General features: G+C 47.8%; 2 protein-coding genes across 2 annotated transcripts; both read right to left on the bottom strand.

Moving 5' to 3' along the window:
* Positions 1-5,382: 5,382 nt before the first annotated feature.
* On the bottom strand, positions 5,383-6,608 carry BO85DRAFT_461008 (uncharacterized protein; the record flags this gene model as incomplete). The annotated part of the gene is made up of 7 exons (XM_025661752.1): positions 5,383-5,487; positions 5,530-5,585; positions 5,649-5,778; positions 5,893-5,948; positions 6,001-6,005; positions 6,079-6,351; positions 6,505-6,608. The coding sequence occupies 7 exons, from the start codon at positions 6,606-6,608 to the stop codon at positions 5,383-5,385; spliced, it is 729 nt and encodes a 242-aa protein (XP_025513836.1).
* Positions 6,609-7,121: 513 nt separating this feature from the next.
* Positions 7,122-22,153, bottom strand: sidC (nonribosomal siderophore peptide synthase SidC). The gene is made up of 2 exons (XM_025664026.1): positions 21,247-22,153; positions 7,122-21,180 (listed from the first exon to the last, which is right to left on the bottom strand). The coding sequence occupies exons 1-2, from the start codon at positions 21,775-21,777 to the stop codon at positions 7,462-7,464; spliced, it is 14,250 nt and encodes a 4,749-aa protein (XP_025513835.1). The 5' UTR covers positions 21,778-22,153; the 3' UTR covers positions 7,122-7,461.
* Positions 22,154-23,899: the final 1,746 nt, after the last annotated feature.

The following is a 23,899-nucleotide window of genomic DNA, read 5'->3' as shown; positions in this document are numbered from 1 at the left end:
GTACAGCAGAGGATGAATGAGGCTCCTTCCCGCACGAATAATTTGCTAGCACGTCACACTTCAATATCGAGCAGACAATACGCCAGGCATCTGATATTTAGGTTTCTTAGGAACAAGACTACCACTTTTACGTTAGCCAGCATGATACATGGGGTAGATTTGTTGCATATAAATTGGTGACTCACGACTAAAAGGTCAGCCTGTGATCGCAAACCTTGGCAAGGCTGAGAGGTATCATGGGAAAAGCATTCTCTATATGAGTAATTCTTCTTTATCTCACGTAGCAGTTCGTGGTTGGACCAGATACGGGTCATCGATATGAGCCGAGATATGGAGGCCGCAAACGGATGTCGACTAGTCTTTGTAGATTGATTAGGTGGAGTAGAGGGGGATATTTGGGAGCCTCAGCTATGTCTCAAGCGAACTGTGGACCATTAGACCTGCTCGATTGGTATATGAGGCACGTGGCACGTTTCAAGTTTGGCTAATGCTAAAATGCCTGGAAATGGTGTTTCAATCAGCAAATCATGGTAGATATTCAGTATGCTTGCAACTATACCACCTGTTGGCAAGCGTGTTTATTCTTTTCGCGCGACGATGAGTTCGTAATATACTCCAGTCTTATTGAGTTAGAGCTTGAGACCACAGACACTACTCCGGGTTTCATGGTTATCACATAGGAGGTTTAAAGCTGCGTAGAACTAATTTATTGACCCGAAGAAACATATGGGTACAAGAGAAAAAAATTCGGCGGCTGTGGTTAATCAATGCTAAATAAATAAACAGGCAGAAGGAAGAAAAAAAAATAAAGTTAATACCTATGGTTATATTTCTAATGAATCTGTTGGTATTCTAATACTAGCTGGCTTTGAGTTTTGCCTCTAATTACTGTTCCGTGGCATCTCTCTGTGTGGTTTGAAAGATTAAATTTATATTAAAATAGTTTTCTCTTAATAAATACTATATTTAACACCTCTATGCGGCCACGGGGGGGTTGACGTGGAATTAAAGGAAATTCTAAGTAAGGAATCCAGGCATATTATACTTAGTAAGCTGGTTAGAAAGTGGAAGGTTAGGATTTACTAAATAGATAAAGCATATCAGAGATTATTATTTAAAATACTTGATCTGCACAGATTTTACTGCTTCTTGTAGAGTAATCTTGGTCTTATTTTTTACTAAGTCTCGCTGTTACTTGGCTAGGTGGGATGAATTGTTGGTCTCAGGTATAAGTTAGTGGTAAGTTTGAGTTTATAAAATAGATTAATCCTTCTTTACAGGGCAGAAGGCTGTCATGGTATTAATTATATCAATCTGGTGTTAATGCTCAGCTTCCAGGGTTGTACCTGGGATGGTTAGTATAGTATTAAATATCTTGAGATATTATAAAGATATAGAGTTCTTCTGCTTAAAGCTCCTATGACTTTTGTATCCACGAGTTTTCTTGAGTTATCAATAGCGCGGTTATACCGTTCCTCGGTTACTGGAGTTCTCTTTTTCTTGCATACTCTGTTCTCTTTTCTTTCACATCATGCTGGTACTCTGCAGTAAAACCACGTGTCTCACCGAGCTTGCAGAGTTGAGCTTTTTTTTTTTGTACCTGCTCTGATTGAACTAGGCTTTGATCATGTGACATGATTGACGATCTGTATGGAATTACTTGTAGAAACTGTTTCCTGCATAAAAGAGATGCTGTTTGAAGAGAGGAAAACTGATGTTCAACTGGATCAAGCGCCCTATTTAATATTCACAGGTTCCTGGCTGGCTGCTAGGGTCTCAATCACGGACCCACTTGCTCACCCAAATCAACTGCACTCACCCTGGGACTTAGCGCTGCTCACCCCAAAAGCAGCAATCCAGAAAAGGCTCATCTTCCAGTTCGTCGCGTTCAACTCTGTGGCTCAAGTACGGCTGAGCGGACGGGAAGCCCTGTTTTCCACACCCTGTGGTCCTATGTACTGGTTCTAACTCTGGCTTGAATGATATCGTGTTTTGGAGAGTTTATTACTTGACGCGTTGCCAATGATCACGGAGCCAGTCAAGTAGGTGGGTTTAGGAAGCCGAAAACAAGTCACTAAGACCGGAATGATGTCCTACTTTATTGTTCTATAAGGTCTAATGGTTTGACGAGGTCTTCTGATTTGATAATGTTTTCTGGTTGATTGAGATCTTGAAGTTCTATAGTACTATTTCTAATATATAATATATTTTGAGAAAGTTTGTTTAGGATATAAATAATATCTTTTAAATAACCTAATAAATGATGAAATAAGCTGAATGAAATAATAACAACTAGCCTGGGATACTCAGTGACCACTAACATACACCTTCTGTTGTATGTATCTTTTTATCATTATTTCTCTGAGCAATTCGTAGGGTTTAGTTAGTGCCTGTGCCGCTGGGCCCTCATAATCTTTTATCAGTACCGCTTCAAAGTCGTCTTCTCCGGACGTTAAAAGCCAGAGCCAAATCTGTCGTAAAACAAGAACTGAGAACCGTTGAAAGTTCTTCTTCTTCAGTAGGGATGAACTTCCATTTAGTATATGTCAAATTTGCCCCGTTGGCATTATAATGCCTCCTATAGCTCAAAATTGAGTTCTATAGATCACCCATAAATACCACCATGCAACTATAACGGGGTTATATCGAGCAGCCAGGTTCTGCGGAGTAATCTGTCTGGGCCTTGGATAATACGACGCCTAAATTAGTTAGTTTTATATACCAAGCGTACAGAGTAGTACGCCCACCTCCGAGCTGCTCTTTCCAAGAATGCCAGCCCCCGTCCGAAGTAAAAAGACACTCGCGGTTATGCCTCAATCTTGTCAGGGAAACGTCTGCGTCTCTCTTCTAGCAATATTCATATGCCTTGAGGAACAGCTGAATATATCTCCGTCGACTTCGTTGACGATTTCCTGCCTTGGCGGTGTCCGGTCGCCGGTGCTGGATGGTTCTTGTTGTGAGTCATCACGAGCTTTCTCGTAATCAGCAGATGTTTTAGGATTTGCTAGCATCAACTATATCAATCTAAGTTATCAATCTAAGTTACCTATTAACTCAGGAGAATTTGTTGGGGCCAGCATGAGAGACAAAGGGGAATTATTATGTATCTGATTATACGAGTGCCCGATAAGAGGGACCGTGGTTCTGGCATTGGGATTACGATTTCATGTTGCATTTAAATTTCGTTCTTTTTCTGAGTGTTCACAATGGATCATCTGTTCCCGTGAAACCAAAGACGCTATTGTCCCTTTGAAAATGCAATTTTGTCAATTTGCCTCTAAGGAAAATTGTAAGCTCCGAAAAGGAAGGCAATTGACCAGTCACAGTTACTAAAGATAGCATTATTCGAAGTTCAGCAGGCCTGTAGAGTTGAGAGGCAATTTGCGTTCTCAAATCTAAGGCTGATTATCAAAGAGAGGTCCACTAATGACTAAGGAGGGTTAGTTGAAAGTCGTTGTGGTTAGACTATTGGCCAAGGTAGTGGACTATATCAACACTCATTAAATAGGTGGTCCCTTCACCAACAAACTAGAGAATATCTGCTACACTCTAGCGATTGATGTTGCTTGGACCTCGCCGCCAGCTGGGCAACTGATTGAGGGCTTGGTTGGCAACTTTACGGTACACTCCCTGATTATAAATCATATGATATTCACGGATCAGCTCAGCGTAACATGAGCCTGTTCGTGTTATAAAATTCAAGGGTGCTATGCTCAGTATCATCCAGCGAGTGACATGTGGGATTTGGACTGGATCCACGGCTTGGGTGCGTAAAACCTTCGGCCTGAGTTACGCCGAATTAAACCACCCTGCTCCAGCGACCACCATATATACTTCAACCGTATCCTACGACGAAAACCCCGCCTGCTGCTTCACCTGAATATTCACCCTTGCCATCTGTACCCCGCTTTAATCTATGAAGTGACGTGGTCTTTTCTCGGAATAAATCGCGCAAGTCAATGCAATGGGACTTCGGCTTGGATGTGCGAGTAGCGAGATAAGTTTAGCCAGAAACCGTTGACGGTGTCCCTCCTCGTGACCCCAATCTTTTGCAAAATAAATAAAGAGACTTCAATATTGAAATTGAGAAGCTGGCTGAAGAAGCTCTCCAATACGGATCCATCAGTTCCACAGGCTCTCGACCTCCCCGACGTTTGCAAAACTTGGCCGTGCCCGTGCCCTCTCCAGTCCCTGCATGGTAACCCACCCGCGCCTTGTCGGTAGCCTGCAGATCCAGGTCCATAATCCTGGCGGGCTTGCCTGACCGTGAAGCTGGTGAAGTAGAAAAAAAGCGTCTTTCAAGGCAAACAGTCGAGCCAAGCCGGGAATGCTCTTGCGGAACATGGTCTCTCATAGCCATAACGTCGTATGTTTTTCTACCAGTCAGTTAGTCATTCAACGTTTAATGTCATCCAGGAGTGAGATGCGTAGGGCGAATAAAATAAGTAAGTAGATATACAGATACCTAAGTGACCAGGTCTTTGAAAGTAAATCAGTAGGCATTCAATAGATCAACTATATCATATAATTTACTAGTATCATGATTGAAAGACTATATTTCCTGGTTATTTACGTTTCCTGTCTGGGTAACAAATAGTAAACTGACATTGGTGTGGTCTACATTTACTGATGTTCTTTACTGTTCACTATCCTGCAATGAACTTTATTGAATATGACGTACTGCAGTACTGAAGGGTAGAGACACCAGGGTTTAACACTGACCCTAATCTCTCTGAGACCTAGGTTTATTCTAGGCTCCTAGCGCGAAATTGCTAGGAACAATGAAGATGGAGCTATCCTGTGTTTCTAGGACCGGTATTTGGGAGACGGTTCAGGTTCCTATGATTGTTTGGCTAATATGTAGATTATTGTCTCAAGGTTAACTTCAGTTATATCCTATCTTATACTTCTCTGTTCTTTCTAATGATCTGTGTGTAGTTTTGAAGTATCATTCTAGGGCTGCTTCATATAACATAGCCCATTATCAATATCTTATTAACCCTTGCTTATCTCCAGTTATGTTATGTACTAGCCTAGATAACCATCAATTCAAGCGATGCTTTAGCTTCCATGTTTTACCCAGTAGCTAGCGTTCCTACGCCTTAATACTTCATATACATGGAATTCATGTGCGACTGGTGACAAGTACTATTGGAAGCAGCTGACGAGGATAACAGTCAATCCTTCGCTTACTGCCACCCTTGAATGATGATGATATTGAGTGCGGGGCAACTTTTCTACTATCTTCTGGATACCAACTGCTTGTATTTTCGGTATAATGACCGCGATCAGGGTCTCCGAAAATACATAAAAGAATGTCACGAACCTGCCTTACGTGGCTATGTTGTCAAGAGTTAGCTAAGAATCCAGCAAGGCGCCAGGTCAATACCGGCTCTTATATTCATTAAACACCCTTACAATATCCTCAGTTAATTCTGACAGTGTAAAATTAGATGACTGGTTCGTCTTTATTAAGTCAAAATCAGTCTTTATTTAGCTGGTAGAAAATAAAAGCTTAATTTCTTCCACATATCCTCTCTCAGCCGTAAATATAAGTAGTATTATACTATTTTTATCCTTCCTACCTGTATTAATTTTCTTCGTAAGCAGTAACTGCATAATATACATTTATTCTAGTTGTGCTGTACTCGCGAGTATTGTAGTATTATATTTATTAAATAAACTCAGATTAATCTTTTTATAAGCAAGAAGAGTCTCTATTATATCTGTATATCTAGCTGTAACAGCTGATAATAAAGTCCGGCTTCCAAAGTTCAGCTAATAATTAGATTTTATAGTAGAGATAGTAAGAAGCATTTTTATAATATATATATATCTAGTTCTTACAGCAGCCAGAAATAGGATTTCTCTACTTTTAAATTAGGCATCTACATCCATATCTTTAATTACTAGAAGGCGCTGGATAACTCCTAAATACTTATTCAAGACTACAGTAATTAGTAATATTTATTTAAACTTAGTCTTTATATTTATATCTACTTTTCCTGTATCTAGCAGTTTCTTTATTATATTTTCTGCTCCTGCAGCTGCGGCAGTTATAAAAGTATTTTCCCGCACTTAGTCCAGCAATCCGGCTGGATATTTTTTGTCAATAATAATAATTTCATGATAATAAGATAATTATCTGCCTTTAGATGCACAGCTTCTGTGATTGTTGTTGGCCTGGACAAATTACATATTGTAGATAGAGAAGACTGGTCATATCCTGCTGTCCAGGTAAGTAAAGTCTCAAGATATATATCAGGTATATTTGAGTTTATCTTCTCCGCATAGAGAAGAATTACAGAGACCTCAGTATGGCTATTTCCAGCAGCCCATGAAAGAGACATTCTGTACTGTAGATTATGAATATTGGGATTAGCACCTTCTTACAGCAGGTGGTTGTAGAAGTCTGGTTTATCATATTAGACAGCCTATATCAAGACTACGCTACCTTGATAGAAGATTTAGTAATAATAGAGAACAAGATTAGTAATAATATACAGTATTTTAGATGTCTTAGCAAGAGAATTCACATCTTGCACCAATGGGAGGAGAAGGGTAGTAATATAGAAAAGTAATTCAACTGGGAGGTTTGGTAAAGACATGTTATCCAGAGGTGGGATAGGATGAGGACTAAGATCATGTAGGTACTTCAACGCAGGGCAACGTTGTCTGTGGTGCCTGAAAAATGCCTCAAACATTAGGCACTCAACTCCTAGGGTAGTATATACTCGTCGGACAAATTGGAGAGAGTGCCTCTTCATTTGTCAACAGGACACGCATGACATAGTCTGCCGCTAGATGAAGCGAACCTGAAGGCAAGGTGCATTGAATATAAGTGCCTAGCATATCTGTTATTCGTGCGAAATCCGTCTTAATTCAGGTAACTCCCATTTCATTTTTGTGATCGTATGTACTGGTTTCTACTTGGGCTTAAATCATTTAGTTAGTTTCTTGGAGAGCTTACTACTTGACGCTTTGCCAATGATCGCGGAGCCAGTGTCAAGTACGTAGGTATGGGAAGCCGAAAATAAGTAAATATGATCAACCTTAAATATCAATGTTTCTAACGGCTTGGATCTCTGATTTCCTCCGGGAAAATGGCTCGTTATAGATACTTTCATTGCTGGCCACATACCGGGATGCGTATTCTCAATTCGGTATAAATACTTATGTATAAATATTGTCAAATATATGCAAAGAAACCGAAATATGAAGCTCAATATCGACAATCAAAGTAATTAAACCAGAAAAGTATAAGAATATAAACAAAATCTATATGCATATGCAATCTCCCAACACAGAAACAAAACAAAACCACAGAAGCAAACCACATCATGCATACACATACCCCGAGAAATAACAAAACAGCAGAACAAAAACAGACAACACCATCATGCAATCTATATGACATCTATAGATCAATCTTATCTTCTCGAAAAACTCAAATATCATCATCTACCCCAACATCCCCATAATCTTTTCAATCTCTCCCGCAATTTCATCAACAAGCTTATACACCTCTTCAACACTCATAACACCTCCTTCAACTCGAACACCGAACCCGATTGAATCCGTCTTAGCATCTGGACCAACATCGATGAATATATTTTCTGACGGTAGGAATTCCGTTTCGAGTGCCGAGACGGCAGTGACCTCTTCAGCCAAAGGCTGTTCGGGAATGAAATCTGTAGGGACACCGATCCGCAACGGGGAGAAGAAGTCCTCTGAACCAACTGACGTGGTAGTAGTATCTTGGGTCCAGAGGAGGTTCACCCAGGTGTTGAAGAGGGGTTTGTCGGGTGAGATCCACTGGAGGACGTTGCGGAGAGAACTTTGTTCGTAGGAGACGCGGTCCGCGAGAGAGGATTGGATAGCGCGAACTTGGGTGAGAAGGTCGGTGTTGACGGAGGTGGTGTTTGCGTTGGGGATGGTGAAGGGGTTGACGTTCAGACAGGGTCCGGAGAGGTTTTCGATGTTATTGAAAGAGGCAGAGCGACCGGCTTGGTAGAGACCCATGGTTGGGTTTTGGACATTGGTGAGACGTGCGATGCAGCGGGCTATGGCGAAGAGAATGACGGTTTGAAGGCTGACGTTGGAGGATCGGCATTTTGTTTCGAGCTGGGAGAGATCCTTGACCTTTTCCCAGACTCCTATGAAGAGCTGGTCTGGAGTGGATGGGGTATCGGTGCGAGTGTTGCGGATAATGGTCGGCGAGGCGTCACCGAGAGTAGTGTTCCAGTATTGCTTTTCATCGAGGTCCTGGAGAGAGCGCACTGAGAAGTCGACGAATGAAGGGAAATCTGTGTTTGTTTCGGGGGTTTGACCATGGTAGAGCTGTGCTAGCTCTTTAACGAACATCGGCATGGTCCATGCATCGTACGCGGCGTGGTTTATGAGGACGAGAATGCCATCTCTGTCGCTAGCTTTCAGTAGACGGAGTCTAACTGGAGGCGTGTAAAGTGAGGATGGGTGAAGAGCTTCTTCTCTTGCTTGCGCTTGGGCTGCTTCAGAAATTGGACTAGAGGTCTCGATGACCTGGAATGTGCTTGCATCACGCATTGCCTGTTTGAGAACAATCTGTACTGCTTCCGACGAGGAGGTAGCTGCAAAGCAGGTGCGGAGGATAGGATGTCTTTGACGGAGCTGGAACCAAGCTTCCTCAATCTTGGCACTGTCGATGCGCTCGGAGCAGTGGTATGCCCAAGCAGGTTCGAGCAGTCTCCGCCCTGACTTCAACCAGCTGACGAGGTGATAAAACTGGCCACCGAGACAAGGTAAAATTGCTTCGACAGAGTCCTTGCTGAGATTGAGCTGCTGTAGTACAGTTGTTTCCACCTCGGCGTAATTTTTGATGAGTGAGCCCTGAGCTTGAATTGTCTTTTCGGAACTTGGCTGGAGACGTAGGCTGATACCACGAAGGGTGTTTCCCTGAAGGATGTCGGCTACCCCAATCTTCAACCCCTTTGATCGACAAATTGAAGCAATGCGGATAGCTGTGAGTGAATCCAATCCAATATTGAAGATGCTAGTGTTCGGCTTGATGTTGTCCACAGAAACCCCAGCGATCTCAGCGAGTACAGATTGGATGATGGCTTCATGGGGTGGTGCTTTAGATGCTTCAAGATCAAAGGCGAGCGACTGCTCAATGGCCAGCTTTGTCGGGAGCTCACCAAGGCCATGTGGCACAATCGTAGCGCATCTGGTAGGATGTTCGATGATGTCACGGAACGCAATGGCAAATTCATTCATGAGATGGTCAAGAGTTTCCTGGGAGATGTACCGACCATTGCAATTTGCTCGTGCCACAAGTCCATCGTGGGCATGGTCGACCTCAACATTCAGCTTATATTCTGCCTGCGCCGCGTAGTCGTCTGCTTCATAAGGCGTCCAAATCTGTTGTTCTTCTATGATACTGCCGGCGAAGTCCGCACTCTTTTGGAAGACGAATAGAGTATCGAACAGGACGGACGACGTACTGTTGTTAGCCTGCCTGAAGGAATTCTGTACGACTCTTAGTGGCGCGTTCTGATGGCTCTGCGAGTCGACTGTATGCTGTTGTAGACGCTGAGCCATGGACTTGTTGCTTAGGAACTTGGGCTCGAAAGAGACTCTCTGAGCAATTGTGTTGAACATCGGCCCAAGGGTTTGTTCGGCACCTGCAACAGGTAGCGAGCGACCTGCAAGGACTTGTCCAAAGACGACATCGCGTTTTCCAATCACACCTGCTAGTACCTTTGCATATGTCAGGAGAGATACACTCTGCACGGTGACCTCCATTGCCTTGCAGGCATCCACAATGGCCGACAAGTCAAGGTCAATACGGCATTCAGAGAGAAACATGCGGTCTGACGACTCAGGATGAGGAAGCTCAGGAATTTCAGTCACTTCGTATCCGAGTAGGTTTTCTGTCCAGAACTCGCAAGCTTCTTCTTGACCGCTTAGTAGATGCTGGACAGTTTCCGAGAATTGAGGCCTTATCGGAAGACTGCTCTCTTCATAGCACACTGCAAGGTCCTCAAATAGGAAGGGAATGGAAGAACCATCGTAGAGAGCATGATGCAGGACAATAACCAGTAATCTGCCCTCAGGCTGGTTGACTAGAGCAGACCGAATCGGTGGGACCTCGAAAGAAGCCTCTTCGCTGAAAGAATAGAGAGAGTCGACTTCAGTCAGAACATCTGCCCCGGAAGGCAAGGTGAGCTCTTCCCACTGGAAAGGAGGATTGCTGTGTACGGCACCAATCCAGGAAGAACCAAGTTCAGCGATCAGGTGAAAGGATGTACGCAGAATATCATTGGCCTCGATGACTCTGAAGAGAGCCTCTTTCAGCCGGGTAGTATCGACCGAATCCTTCAACCTGATAATATGCGGGTGAACGTACACCTTTCCGCTTGAAGAAATTGTCTGAGTAATCATTCCCGACTGCAGGGGCGTAGTTTCAAACATCGTGGAGATCGAATCATCCTCTGCAAGGAGTCGGACCCATTCGCCGTAGGTATCAACAGGAATACCAGTACTTGTTTTGCCGTGCCCATTGACGCCGTTCACTGGGGTTCGAGAACGTGATGTCTGCTCCACATGTAGGGCCAAAGCACCCACGCATGAGAAGCGCATAACATCAGCAGAGGAAACTTGAAGCCCTGCTTCACGTAGCTGACGCGCAAATTGGATCGCAGTCACTGAATCAATACCTAAACTCAAGAAAGAAGCCCCTTTTGTGACTTCAGCCGAAGTCAATCCGCAGAAAGACATTGTGTAATCACGAATCGTGGTTTCCGTGGTAGACCATGTGGTATTGTCCCAGTGCACAGCAGAACGCGATCCAGATGTCGATGAGTGAGAGACATTGAAGTCGTCTAGTGAAAGACTCTGACCCGCTGCAATGCTCGAGAGCACTGCGTCCATCTTCTCCACCAATTCATTTCCACTGTAAGAGGAGCCAAAAGCAGATGAAAAGAAGCAGTTGAGCTGAACTGTGTCCATGGAATGGTTGGCCTCGACTTCCACTGCCAACGGATACTCGGCAGGCATGTTGCTGTCTAGTTCCTGCCACAGGCGGTGTTGTGGTGGCGCAGCAGTCCTGATATAAGAGAATAGACAGTCGAACAGAGGTGTCTCTGCATTGATCCATCTCTGTATGTGCCTCAGGGGTGTATGCTGGAAATCAAGCGACCCTACAGTAGACTTTTGGACATCCGCCACAACATCGTCAACTGTACTCAGGCTAGCGGTATTGAGACGACCGGGGACAGTAGTGATGCACGGCAGAAGTACCGAGGAGGCTCCAGGAACCGACACAGCTCTACCGGAAAGGACCAAACCGTAGGTCACATCTGACACACCAACAGTATCGGCCAGCAAGAGTGCGAAGATTGCTTGCACCAAGGATGGCACAGTGGTCTGAAGAGCTGCAGAGCGGTGCTCCAGTTCAGAAAGCTTCACACCAACCTTTCTATGTACGACAACCGGAGGCTCCATGGCATTGAAGTCAGTGCGGAAGGTTGTCGGATGGCATCCTTCCAGATAGCGGACCCAATGTTGCTTGGCCTTTTCTGAATCCTGACTATAGACGTATTCAATGAAAGCCGAAGGCGAGCCTCTCTGAATAATGGATTGATCTTCATAGCGCGCTGCAACATCCTCCATTAGCATCGTGAAAGATTCACCATCATAAAGTGCATGATGAATGTCGATGAAGAGGGCAAGCGGCTCCTTGGTTTCCGAGGATTTGGCTAGAAGGAACCGCACTGGTGGGACAGTGGTGATGTTTGCAATAATGTCCGCGGAGATATGCTTCTGTTGTGTCTTGTTATGCTCAATAGCTTCGTTCAGGTTCTCGTACTCTTCTTCCTTCCATTGGAACTGATGAGATTCAGGCGTGTAGACCACTTGTAGCATTTGCTTCTCCAAGGGAGCGAATGAAGTTCTCAGAATATCGGTGTCATTAGAAACAGCCTGCCACGCAGACCTCAGCTTCTCAACATCGACACAAGTCTCGAGTTGAAGGACAACATGATTGACGTAGAGTTGTTCGCCTTCACTATTGATCGAGCGAGCAACCAGACCTTCCTGAAGCGGCAAGCAAGGTCTGACCGTAGCCACATCAGACGGATTGACACCAGGCGAGGGATGTTGACGGTATTGAGCCTCAATGTTGTGGAAAGCTTGACATGTTTGCGAGACAGCATCCTCTGCTTCCGAAGAACCCTTAGGTAAGCGTGCAAGCTGCTCAATAATCGGATTGCTCATGACCATTGCTACTGTGGCTTCATAGCCGATTCTCCGGAGCTTAATCGTAAGCCCTATGGTACTAAGACTGTCCAGCCCGATTTCGAAGATATTTGTCATTGGGCCAACAACCGAAGGATCCGCCGAAACAACATCGAGGACTTCCTTGATAACAGCCTCTTCGTCGGCAGTCAAAGACCGCTCAACAATGACGCCGTCCTTACTTGCCGAACTGTTACCATGAAGGACAGTAGGCAGAGGAAGGCTGGAGAAAAGACCATGTAGCTCTTTGATGTTTGCCTTGCCTGACATCGGTGCCAAAGGAATATAAGTGATGGGGATAATAAGCTCGGGGACCATATAGCTCGGTAGCTTCCTCTTGCAAGTGTCTTGAAGTTCCTTGCCTAGCGTCGCGAAGTCGGACATAACGAAGGTGACATCTCCGCCCTTCACATGTTGACGGGATTCAGAACGCGCAATGAACGAGATAAGTTGGACTCTCGAAAGACCAGGGTGTTTGGCCACGGTCGTGACAACATCAATGCCAACAGTCGACGAAGAGCGAAGCACTTCAGATACCTCACCGAGCTCTAGCCTTTGACCGCGAATTTTGGTCTGGTCATCGCCACGCCCAAGATACTCGACCGAATCATCTGGCATCATGCGTCCCATATCACCAGTCCGGTACATCTTCTCACCGTTGGGTCCGGTGACGAAGCCAGTGGCATCTGGTCTGTTGAGGTAACCCATTCCAACGAGATCTCCAGAAAAGCACAGCTCCCCAGCCTGGCCTCTCAGAGCATAATTGAAGGTACCGGGGACAAGGACATGAGATACACAGGCTGCTAGCGGAGGCCCGATATTGCGCAAGTTTGTGTCCTTTCCGACAGGAGCGAATGTACAGCCGATAGTTACCTCGGTCGGGCCGTATGCGTTGACAAGCGCCATATGTGGTGCTCCTGCCCATGTGTCCAACACTTTTTGTGAAATCTTTTCACCACCAACAGTCATGAATTTCAGCCTGGGACACTGCTCTGGCACGATGTTTGCCTGGTCCACAAGAGACGGTACCAGACTTGCATGAGTGATATCCCACTTGGACAAGGTTATACCAAGATCATCTAAAATCATCATCCTCGGAGCTGTAACAGTAGCCATCCCATGGCGCCAAGGGAAGAGCATTTCCAGAAGATGGGGATCGAAAGCTCGACTGGCCTGCGCGAGATATCTTCCAGTGCCGCCCAACTCAAACGTAGCGGGGGCATGCCGGCCTGTGAACACCGAGATCGACTCAATGAAAGATGAAAGGTTGCCTCGGGTCACCATAACACCCTTCGGTTTTCCTGTCGAGCCTGACGTAAACAGAAGATATGCCAGATCGTTGGGATCGGAATTATAGTCTTGATCTTCCGTTGACATCGTAGCGAGTGAGCCCAAGAGCTCTGGGTCATCAATAGCTATCACACGACATCCCTCGGGGGTGCTCTCGAACGTGCTCACGAATGCCGTCTCGGTGAAAACAATAGGGCAATCGCTATCCTTGATGAGGAAAGCTTTGCGATCTGCCGGAAGGTTTTCTTCGATGGGAAGGTAAGCATTTCCTGACTTGAAGATACCGATGATGATTGGATAGGAGGGCAGGTTTCGTCCAATGCAAACTCCGATCATCCTGTTCTTATGACCAAGAGATGCTAGGTAGGCCGCAACACGGTTTGCTTCAGAGTTCAATGTGCCGAAGGTCATAGCTTCCTTCACAATTCCGTTCGAGGAGATTTCGCTGGCTACCTCAACGGCAGTCCATTCAGGGTGCTTCTTTGCATACAACTCTAGCCAGTGCGTTGGGCTCAGTCGAACAGAATTCACTACGTCATCGTTGACTGGCTGGTCCGATAACGATCGTAATGGCGAAGGAAAGCGGTTGATGAGACTCGCCAGGGGCTGCTCTGGAGATGCCAGCATTGAAGTGATAAGCCCGTCGATCTGACGAATGAATAGTGACAACTGTGAGCGACACATCATGCTGCTGTCCGCAGTTGCTTCGAGTACTATAGAGCCATCCATATGTTGGAAAACGTTCATGGCCATAGGATGCTCAACATGCAGCCCAACCTCATCTTCAAGTTCGCGCCAAATGTTAGGCTGAGTGACGTTTGAACCCTCTTCTTTCGCAGCGTGGAAGTTGAACACTGCCGGATACAAGGCCTCGCCCCTGGGTCTCTTGAGAAGCTTCCGGACCTCGCGAGCATGAATATGGCGATACTTCCAGGACTGAACAGAAATGCGATGTTGCTCAGTAAGTAGCTCACGAGTGTTTCCAGTTGGATGGAACGGAATAGGTACAACGGATATGAGGGGTCCGATACAGTCATCAAGGTCAACATGCAGCACTCTGTCAGAGAGAGTCTCCGCGAAGACTGTCGCTGGGAGACCAAGGTAAGCCAGCGAAACATAGGCCCAAGCGGCTCGGATAATCGAGGCAATGGATGAGACCCCAAGTTGGGCTGCAAACGACTGCAGGTTGCCAACAGGCTCCGTTAGTGGGATCTCTTCCGTAATCAATATATGCTTAGGGGATTCGCCTGGCTGCAATCTCTTTCCAGTAAGATCGGGCCACACTGGCGCATCAAGCTCTGCAAATTTTTTGAGTTCCGTTTGCCAAAAACTTCTGGTCTCTTTGCTTCGGTTTTCTCCTGGTAAAATGATTGAGAGAGCATCGGTGAGTTGATGCCTCTGAGGAGGTTTATAAGCATAAGCAGATCGCACATCATCCATAATGAGTCCCAGCGAAGGCTCATCATGGATTGAATGGTGGAGAGTGAGGATCATGAGCTGCTTTTTGCCTGTGTCGAATACGGTAACGGCCCATGGGGGATATCTGAAGTAGTTCTTCTGGTGATTGGTCATGATCTTCTCGATCCGGTTGTCCCGAAGCTCTACCAAATCCTGCTCTGAACAGTTGATATATTCCCAATCCACATCGGGTAGTGTGTAAATGATTTGCAAGATAGAAAAGTCGAGTTCTCCTTCAAATCCGCTTTTCCCATCATCGACTTCCGCAACAGGGATGAAGCCGGTTCTCAGAGCTTCCACCTTCTGGCTCGTTGCAAGCCAAGCCTGCTTCATTCGCGTTGCATCCACCGAGCTGTCAAGTAAAAAGAAGTGATTGCTCCAATATCTGTTGTATGTACCCATTGTCTCACTGAGAAGACTTTCCTGGATCGTGGTCGCGCGCACAGTTATGAATCCCTCTGGTACTTTGCTGACTGTGGCTGTGTGCCAGGTATCATGGAACGCCCTAACGTTGAAGGTTTCGCAGGTGGAGTTTTCCAGGACGGTGGATGAGGAGGCCAGCTGGACGAGATCCTGGACAGTCACACAGTTTAGGACCTCCACAACGGACAATTGATGACCGGCCTCCTTGAGTCTAGAGGCAAGCCGGATTGCGCGAATAGAGTCGATACCCAGACTCCCCAAGCGACTGGACTTTGTGATGATCGACTGGGAAATATTGGCCAATGTAGAAATCATTTCTACTACCCGGTGTGTTATGGACGCGGTGTGTTGGTCCTCAGAGTCCTCTGCAGAAGGCTTGGTCTCTGGGTTCATCTCCTTCTCCCACCCATCGATATCCACAGAGGCATAGGCAGCTTCCAACGCCCTACGATCGGTCTTGGCAGATGATGTTCTCGGGATGTGCGACACCACCAGGTATACGGACGGTATCATGTGGTCGGGTAGAACGCTTTGTGCTTGTTCGCTGGCAGCACGTGCGATCTCGAGCGCCGTCTGATTGACCACCAATAGCTGCTTGTCATCGGTCTGTGTAGCCTTCGGTGCAGAGAGGAAGGCGACCACGACCTTGTTAGGTCGGTCAGGACGGTTGAGAATGAGCGTCTCAATATTTTCCACCAAGGGATGGCAGTCGCCGAGTGAGAAGCTGATCTCGCTGAGCTCCACTCTGATACCTCCGAGCTTGACCAAGTCATCAACACGATTGATGTACTCCAGGGATCCGTCAGCAAGCATGCGAACCAAGTCTCCAGTATAATACACCATCTGCCCAGCCTCTTCGTTCCAGACGTACTTGGCTTTGGTGACATCCTCCTGATTCAGATAACCCGGAGAAAGTTGTGGTCCACCAAGCGCCAGCTCGCCGACAGCGTTCTTCATGATGAGACGCTGCTTGTTGGTCACGAATACAGACACACTGTCCATCGGCCAGCCAATGTTCGCACTCTTAATGCTTTTGTGTTCGTTTCCAAACTCCCTTATCGTGGAAACCACAGTCACTTCGGCGGGTCCGTAAGTGTTGAAAGCTCTCATATCGGTACCCCAGTCGTCAGCCACAGGTTGGGTCAGCTTCTCACCGATCATAGTAATCACCTGAAGCGTTGGGCACGAGTTCCGGGAGACTCCCGCCGAGAAAGCTGGTGTCAGGTGCGCGTGTGTGGCATTCGTAATGTTCGCAAGCTTGGAGAACGAACCAAGCATGATCTCTCTCGAGGCAGAGATAAGGACTCCTCCTACACCCCAGGTGTAGAAGATGTCCTGGATTGAAACGTCGAAAGTGTATTGCGAGAACTGCAAGCAACGTACCCCGCCAGCTACATCGGTCGGGATATCCTTCTGGAGTGACCTCATACTCGAGACAGCCGAAGAATGCTTGATCGGGACACCTTTCGGTGCTCCCGTTGTACCGCTCGTCCAGATGAGATACGCCATGCCATCAGAAGTAGTCTGGTCTTTATACGCGCTCCGTACCACTCCGTTCACATGGATGGGTTCGTCGATGGCGAATTTGCTCACGTCAATTGTCTCGACACCAACGGGAATCGAACCAACTGGCTGCTCCCCATCTACACTAGATACCAGAAGTATTGCCGATCCGGTACGAGCAATAAGGTCGTGGCGACGTTGTGCAGGAGAGAGTGTATCGATTGGACACCAAGCACCGCCAGCTTTGAGAATGCCAAGAATGGCAACATACAAGGCCGGGCTCTTCTCGATACAAATGGGTATCGGCGAGTTTGCCACTCGTGCGCCAGATTGAAGCAGATGCTCTGCGAGTCTGTCAGCCAAAGCGTTGAGCCCGGCGTAGGACCACGTAATATTTCGTGGATTGTTCTCGTCATCCAAGTCATACTTGAAGATCAAGGCAGGATCTTCTGGATGGGATGCTGCATGCTCTTCGAACTGGTGATGAAGAAGTGCTCCGTTCAGTACTTCGGGAGCGATAGACGGATTGGAGTTGAAGCTAGACTTCAGCCCAGTCTTCGTATGAGATGGAGCATCTTGAAAGCTATCATCGGGCTGCTCTAGTATGTAAGCGACAATGTCAGACATCTGCCACAGCATCATTTCGGCCGAGTTGTGATCAAGCAAAGCATCGTTGAAACTGGCCCTGAATGTCAAAGATCCATTGGCAGCCGGCCATATCTCAATCATAACAGCAAAATCGTTTGCCATGGCCGGGTGATCGACTGAGCTCCAGAGACCACTAATACTAGAACCAGCGTTGAAGTCTTGGTAGGCGATGAGAGTATCGTATGGAAGCCGACCATCCGCCGTTACTAGCGATCCTAGCCGAGGCTGTAGGTGAGATAGTGTCTGTGCATTGAAGGTTGTCAGATGGCGCGCGACCGAGCGGTTTGTCCATGAATTTTGACCGTCTTGTTGAATCTGGCTCAGGGAAAGTCTGATCGGGACAGTGGTGAATGTCGGACCAACGCAGGCTTCTGAGTCCACATCAAGTCTACCGGATACAACACTGCCCATGACTACGTCCTGGGCGGGAGTCCCAGAGTAAGCCAACAGAACAGATCCCCAAGCAGCTTGGAGCACTGAAAGCGGTGTTGAGCCGATGAGCTTGGACTCTTGCTTCAAGCGGTCGTAGCTTGTGCGAGCCGTAATTTCCACACACCCAGTCTTCTTTGTTGACGGGGTACGGTAAGACGTGACAGACGGGAACCAGACGGGAGAATAGCTTTCCAAATGTTGCTGCCAGAATTGGGCGGTTGCTGCATGGTCAGCCTGGAAATGATGCTTCACAAGATGCTCGAGAGAAACACGCTGTGCTGGCTGGTTCCCTGAGTACACAGAAGACACATCCTCCAGCAAGAGTTGTAATGATCCGCCATCGAAGATACCATGGAACATGCTCAGGATAATCCGAGTAGATGTAGGAGACGTAACCAGAGATAGTCTCCAAGGTGGCGTGCTTAGCCCGATTGACTCCTCTGCATCTCGGAGGGCCTGTTGTAAAGTATTATCTTCCGAAGTCTGCTTCGTGGCATGGTAGGTATTCCACTCTGTTCCCGAAACTGCTGTAGGTGCAAGGATGCACTGTGCAAATGGTGCCATATCATCGTCAAGCCAGCAGAAAACAGTCTGAAAGGAATCATAGCTTGCAATGACAGTTTCCCACGCATTTTTGATACGATCGACGTCCACTCCCAGTTCGAGTGGCAAAACTGAATGATAGATGTATGAGCGAGTCGCAAAAGCTGCATCAGATGAGCTGCGCAGAAAACTAGTCAATATGCCAGACTGTGTTGCGGTTGTTGGAAGCACTCTTTGGATTTTATCTGGGGTCATGCCCAGCCTCTCAGCACAAATTGAATGATTCCGATCTTGGAAGGCTGAAAGACTGTGCTGGAGGGTCTCATCCGAGCCATTGACATGTGGGGTACCATTTGATTGGCGTTGTTGAGCGACGATGTTAACCAATGCTTTGGGGGTTCCGGACTGTAAAACGTCACCAACCGACAATCCCCCTATAGAATGGTCCCTAAGCTTCTGCAGGAGCCGCATTGCGCCCAGACTATCAATACCCAGTGAATAGAGATCGGTCCCAGGCTTGATGGCAGAAACAGTCTCATCCGTTGCCTCCGCAATGAGGCCAACCACAAGCTGCCGGATGGACAGTAAGTTTTCGTCATTCGGGGTATCCCAGTCATCATGAACCCCATTTGTTTCTGCAGGCTTCGATTTGGGTGCAGGATATATTTTGATATCGCCCCCGGATCCCTGCTGCAGCCTTGCGGTTACCGCTTTGCGATCGATTTTCCCGGCACTGGACCGAGGGAGAGCATCGAGGAAAACGTAAGCAGACGGACACATGTAAGCTGAGAGATGTTTCACGGAATTCTGATGTGCCTCCCGGATAATTTCCTCTTTCTCTGCTTCACTGCTGTCATTTGCAACAAGGCATGCGACGATCTGCTCACTTCCTTGAACATTAGCATCGCGTTTGGAGACCACGGCTACAACCTCGTTGGCCCCCCGTATAGTCTCAAGGACTGATTCGATCTCGCCTAGTTCGAGCCGCCGACCGCTAATCTTGACTTGGTCAGACGTGATACGACCGAGAAATTCAATGATCTGAGAACCAGACTCGTCCCAGACCATCCGCGCCATGTCACCAGTCCGGTACAAGCGACCAAACTCGTCACTATCAACGAACGCTTTTGCGGTTTCTACCGGACGGTTGAGATAACCCTTGCTGAGCTGCGGGCCTCCAATTGCTAGTTCACCGGCAAGACCGGCAGGAACCGCTCGAGGCTCACGGCTGTTGGGGTCGAGAACGAACATTGAACAGGTTGCCAGCGCCCGGCCAATGATAGAGCAGCGGAGAGTGTGGCCAAATGGCGCCAAGTACGTACAGGCGATTGTTGCTTCAGTCGGGCCGTAGGTATTGACCAACATCCGTGAGAGCTCGGATGCTGTAGTTTCTCCATTTGCACCAGTCTTTGCGGAGAAGTTCTCGATGACGGTTCTATTGAGCTTTTCACCGATGCACCAGAGGTATTGAAGAGTAGTTAGCCGTTCCGGCCGAAGAAGTGCAGCCAAGCTAGGCGTAGCCATCATCACAGTTGCTCTGGCTTCATTGATGGTTGCTTCCAGATCAGTCAGCGTCAAGCTCCGGTCGGCAGAGCAGAGAGTAGCACCGCAACCCAAGGTTACAAACACCTCCGCTAGGGACGGGTCAAAGGTCGGAGCACAGAATTGAAACCACCGGAAATCATCGGTTTTTTCTCCCGGGATAGGGACTTCTGTAGTATGAGCTTCAATGGAGCAGGCGGCGGCTAGGTGACTGATCTGGACACCCTTCGGCTTTCCGGTAGAGCCGCTGGTGAATAGGAGGTATGCAGTTTGGTCGTGCTCTATGTCCAACTGATCCAGGGACTCGCAGTGGTCCGAGGACTCGGGCTGACCATCTCGCAAGCTCTTCCATCTTGAGGCCTCCGCTACGTCAACCCAAACCTGCTTGACGGTCGAACCGGCGCTGGCATCGCACCATGGCCCAGAGACAGGCTCTGGAGTATTGCCAAGTATAATCGGACAATCAATGTCTTCTAGGACATCCCGAACCCGTTGTACCGGTGCATCCTGGGGAATCGGAGAGAAAGCGAAACCAGCCTTGAGAACGGCGAGATATGTAATGTAAAGTTCCGGGCATGATGGCATGTAGACAGGGATGATGCGTCCATAGTCGGCGGCGTTCCTTTCCAATAAGAGGGCCCGAATATGTACAGCGAGGGTAGTGGCTGCTTGATTAAGTGCGGAATAAGTAAGAATGCTGTGTTCTGCCGCAGCCGTGGCAGAAGGCAAAGAATGAACAAAATCCAGCGCTATGGCATCAGGCTTTCGGCGGGCCCAGCCCTCGAAAGCGACATGGAGAAGATATTGTTTGGAATGGCCAGACTCGGGAAAATCAACTTGGTCCGTCTCTCGCGAAGGGGGTATCATAAGGGGAGGGAAATTCAAGACTGAAGGAATGGGCGACGGAGCGTCGAAGGAAAGGAAAGTGGTTGAGTCTGCCAATTGTGTCGCAAGGATCCTGAGTAGCTGATCCACTGCCGGCTGAGGTATAAGGCGAGTCGGATAGGCAAAACTGATTTCGAGGGTATCTTTCGTGGTGGTAGGTCGAATAAATGTTGTGAAGGCCTAGCAACAGCAGCACCTTAGTCAGATTGGGCAGTCTCCGCGTTCTTGCGCGGGCAGAACACTTACACTGTCTCGAACTTCAACAAGGGGTTGTTGCTCGCCATTTTCAGGACCGACATACAAGCCCAAGTCCAGAGAAAACTGTACCTCGCCCTCATCTGCGTGTTGTTCACCGTCTTCGCGGAAATCGCAACGCGGTTGTTGCCCCTCTTCCGCGGCCAGCACGGAAGCCGAAATGACCCCGCGCAACAGATCGGACTCGCTGGCGATGCTGGACTGACGCGACACGAAGAAGGCGACATCCTCCAAACCAGTCAGACGAGAGATAAAACAGGCGTAGCCTTCGATCAGGCTCTTTGCGACGTCGCGGAAGTCGGCGCTGCAGGTAAGCTCGACGGATGGGCTGATGGCCGCCTTATCGGCCACGGTCTTTCCCACAACATATTGATCGAGCGTGTCCAGGGCAGGAACTCTGGTGACAGGGACGACGGGAGCAGCCATAGTAGGGTGAATTCCATTCATGTTGGGAGAGGGAGACTTGCTCGCGAAATTGGACGAGTATTTGGACCCCTCAGTGGGCGGGAATGTGACTGTCATTGCTTTAAGTGTATCACGAGCGGGGTCGTCACGCACCTGCGAAGGGGGAGCAGCGAGCTCGTCTTATTCGACCACAGAACTCCAAAATGTTGACTGCTCCTGAGAATGAGCGACTGCGGTCACCGACAGGATCATAAAGGAAAGCAGCTTAATTATGAGTGTCGCACAGAGACACTTTTTCAACGCAGGAACTGTGCAGGTCACAAACCATTCATCGTCATTGGCAGTGGGCCCGGGGGGTATGTACCACGCACGGCCATTGGGTGATGGGGGGTAAGCAAGTGGGGGGGGAACAAGATTCAAGGCTTCAAGGCTTTGGCGGTCGAACCGTGGGCGGTATTGGGATGTGCAGGAGAGTGGCCGGGCGGGATTCCAGCCTAATCCTGGCTCGGGCGGTGCGCGCGGAAAACCACACGCGCCTCGGACCTTCTGATTTGGCGCTCGGTGGGGGTTGCCGCCGGTCCGGCCATTTCTCCGACTTTCGGACAGGGATTATCTGATTAGATCATCTGATGATCTGATTAGATCGGTACCGTCATGACCGGTCCCGTTCGTCTCCAATACACCGCTGTAACGAACCGACCCAGACCGGCCCAGGGTAATCTGTTTTGCAAAACAGCGATCGATGCAGCACAGGGGATCCTTGCCCGAAGCAGCCTGCATAGATCTCTGTACGGCTACAGCCGAAATTGCTGCTTTGGGATGATGATTGGCGACTTTTGATCAGCGCGCGTGGTTCTAGCCCATGTCTATTTATGCACCTGCCACGTCTAATGCCGATGAGCTGGTGCCCTAGGACCTCGGCCCCTCGCCGGTTGTGTACGTACCTGGAGGGGTTCCGCTATGCTGTAGGAGCTCCCCTCATGCTGCATACATAGCTCTTCGCTTCCATGGCGCGGATCCACCCTGATGACTCCAACTGCGCGAGCAGCTGAAAGTAGGTGTACTTTGTTTGGGAGAGATATCATCTGATCCGCGGTGGGTATTTAAAGGCAGCTGGCTCTCCATATAGTGGTGCCATGTAAGATTTCTTCTGCCTGATCATGGGGCACTCGGGTCTTGATGATAAGGTAATGAAATGTTAGAGACTGAGACCAGATTAAGAGCTAGCGGTGACGATTCAGGGTCCAGGCGATCCTTCCGAATTGAAGTAATGAAAACCGATTCCGAGAGACACATGGAAGCGGAAGTACTCCGCTAGTTCAGCTCCATAATGTTGCTGCTGTTAGTGCTAGAAGGCTGGATGCCGGGTAAGGGATCGGATGTTGCCGGTAGATGCATCCCGATACAGCTCAAGGCTTGCGTAGCACTTTGGCTTTCGAGATTTTCGCTGCGCATTCGGAGACAGTCATTATTTTTGGTACAGATATGCCGATAGTAGGAAGCTGAGAAAGTGCAATGGTCGGACACGCCTTCATTTTATCTGCTAGATGGTGGAAGCGGAGTCCACTTCAGCGGAACCGTTTTAATCTGCATAATGCGGGCTGTTATAAGTTCCCGTCGGTATACATTCGGATATATATATGAATTAGTGTTAGGCCCGTATCGAGGACATGACCCAGATACTAATATTTCTTCATATCCCCTGAAGTCCATGGCTACTCTCATATATAACATACGCACTGTATCGTACTTAATGAGCTTGAACGTTTGGCGTGAACGTTCAGTTCCTTCCAATTTAGGCTGAGGATGGTGGAAAAGGCTGAAGAGCAAGTGGAGCGACCATAATATATATTAGTGTCAGTCCCGCGCTTGAATTGTCTCTCGTTCATGATGCAATGGCCAAAGGTAGCAAGAGTCGCACTAGAAGTGACGCCTAGCAAGGCGCTGGTGCCTAACAGCACTCAAGTTACCTCCCGTGCAGTAGGCAATTATCTTCAAGTTACGGATTTACTACATTTATTGAAGCCAAATAACCATAAAGCCGATTCAAGCATGATGCAGTAGCAGCTTTCATAATAGTTGGTCCGCCAAAGGGACACTTCTGACAATGCTACTAAACGCAGAAGCGGTTGTATAAGCCAGCAGTCAGCAGCAAGTCGCCAAAATCGGATCGAATTAACAAGATCAGGTCGGACAGCGCCTTGAGAGGGGAGGACAAATAATGCCATAGGGGGAGGGA

Source organism: Aspergillus piperis (genome assembly GCF_003184755.1).
Source record: "Aspergillus piperis CBS 112811 unplaced genomic scaffold BO85scaffold_14, whole genome shotgun sequence".
NCBI classification, from domain to species: domain Eukaryota; kingdom Fungi; phylum Ascomycota; class Eurotiomycetes; order Eurotiales; family Aspergillaceae; genus Aspergillus; species Aspergillus piperis.
The sequence above is the reverse complement of the archived record's forward strand: the minus strand, read 5'-3'. Positions and strand labels throughout refer to the sequence as shown.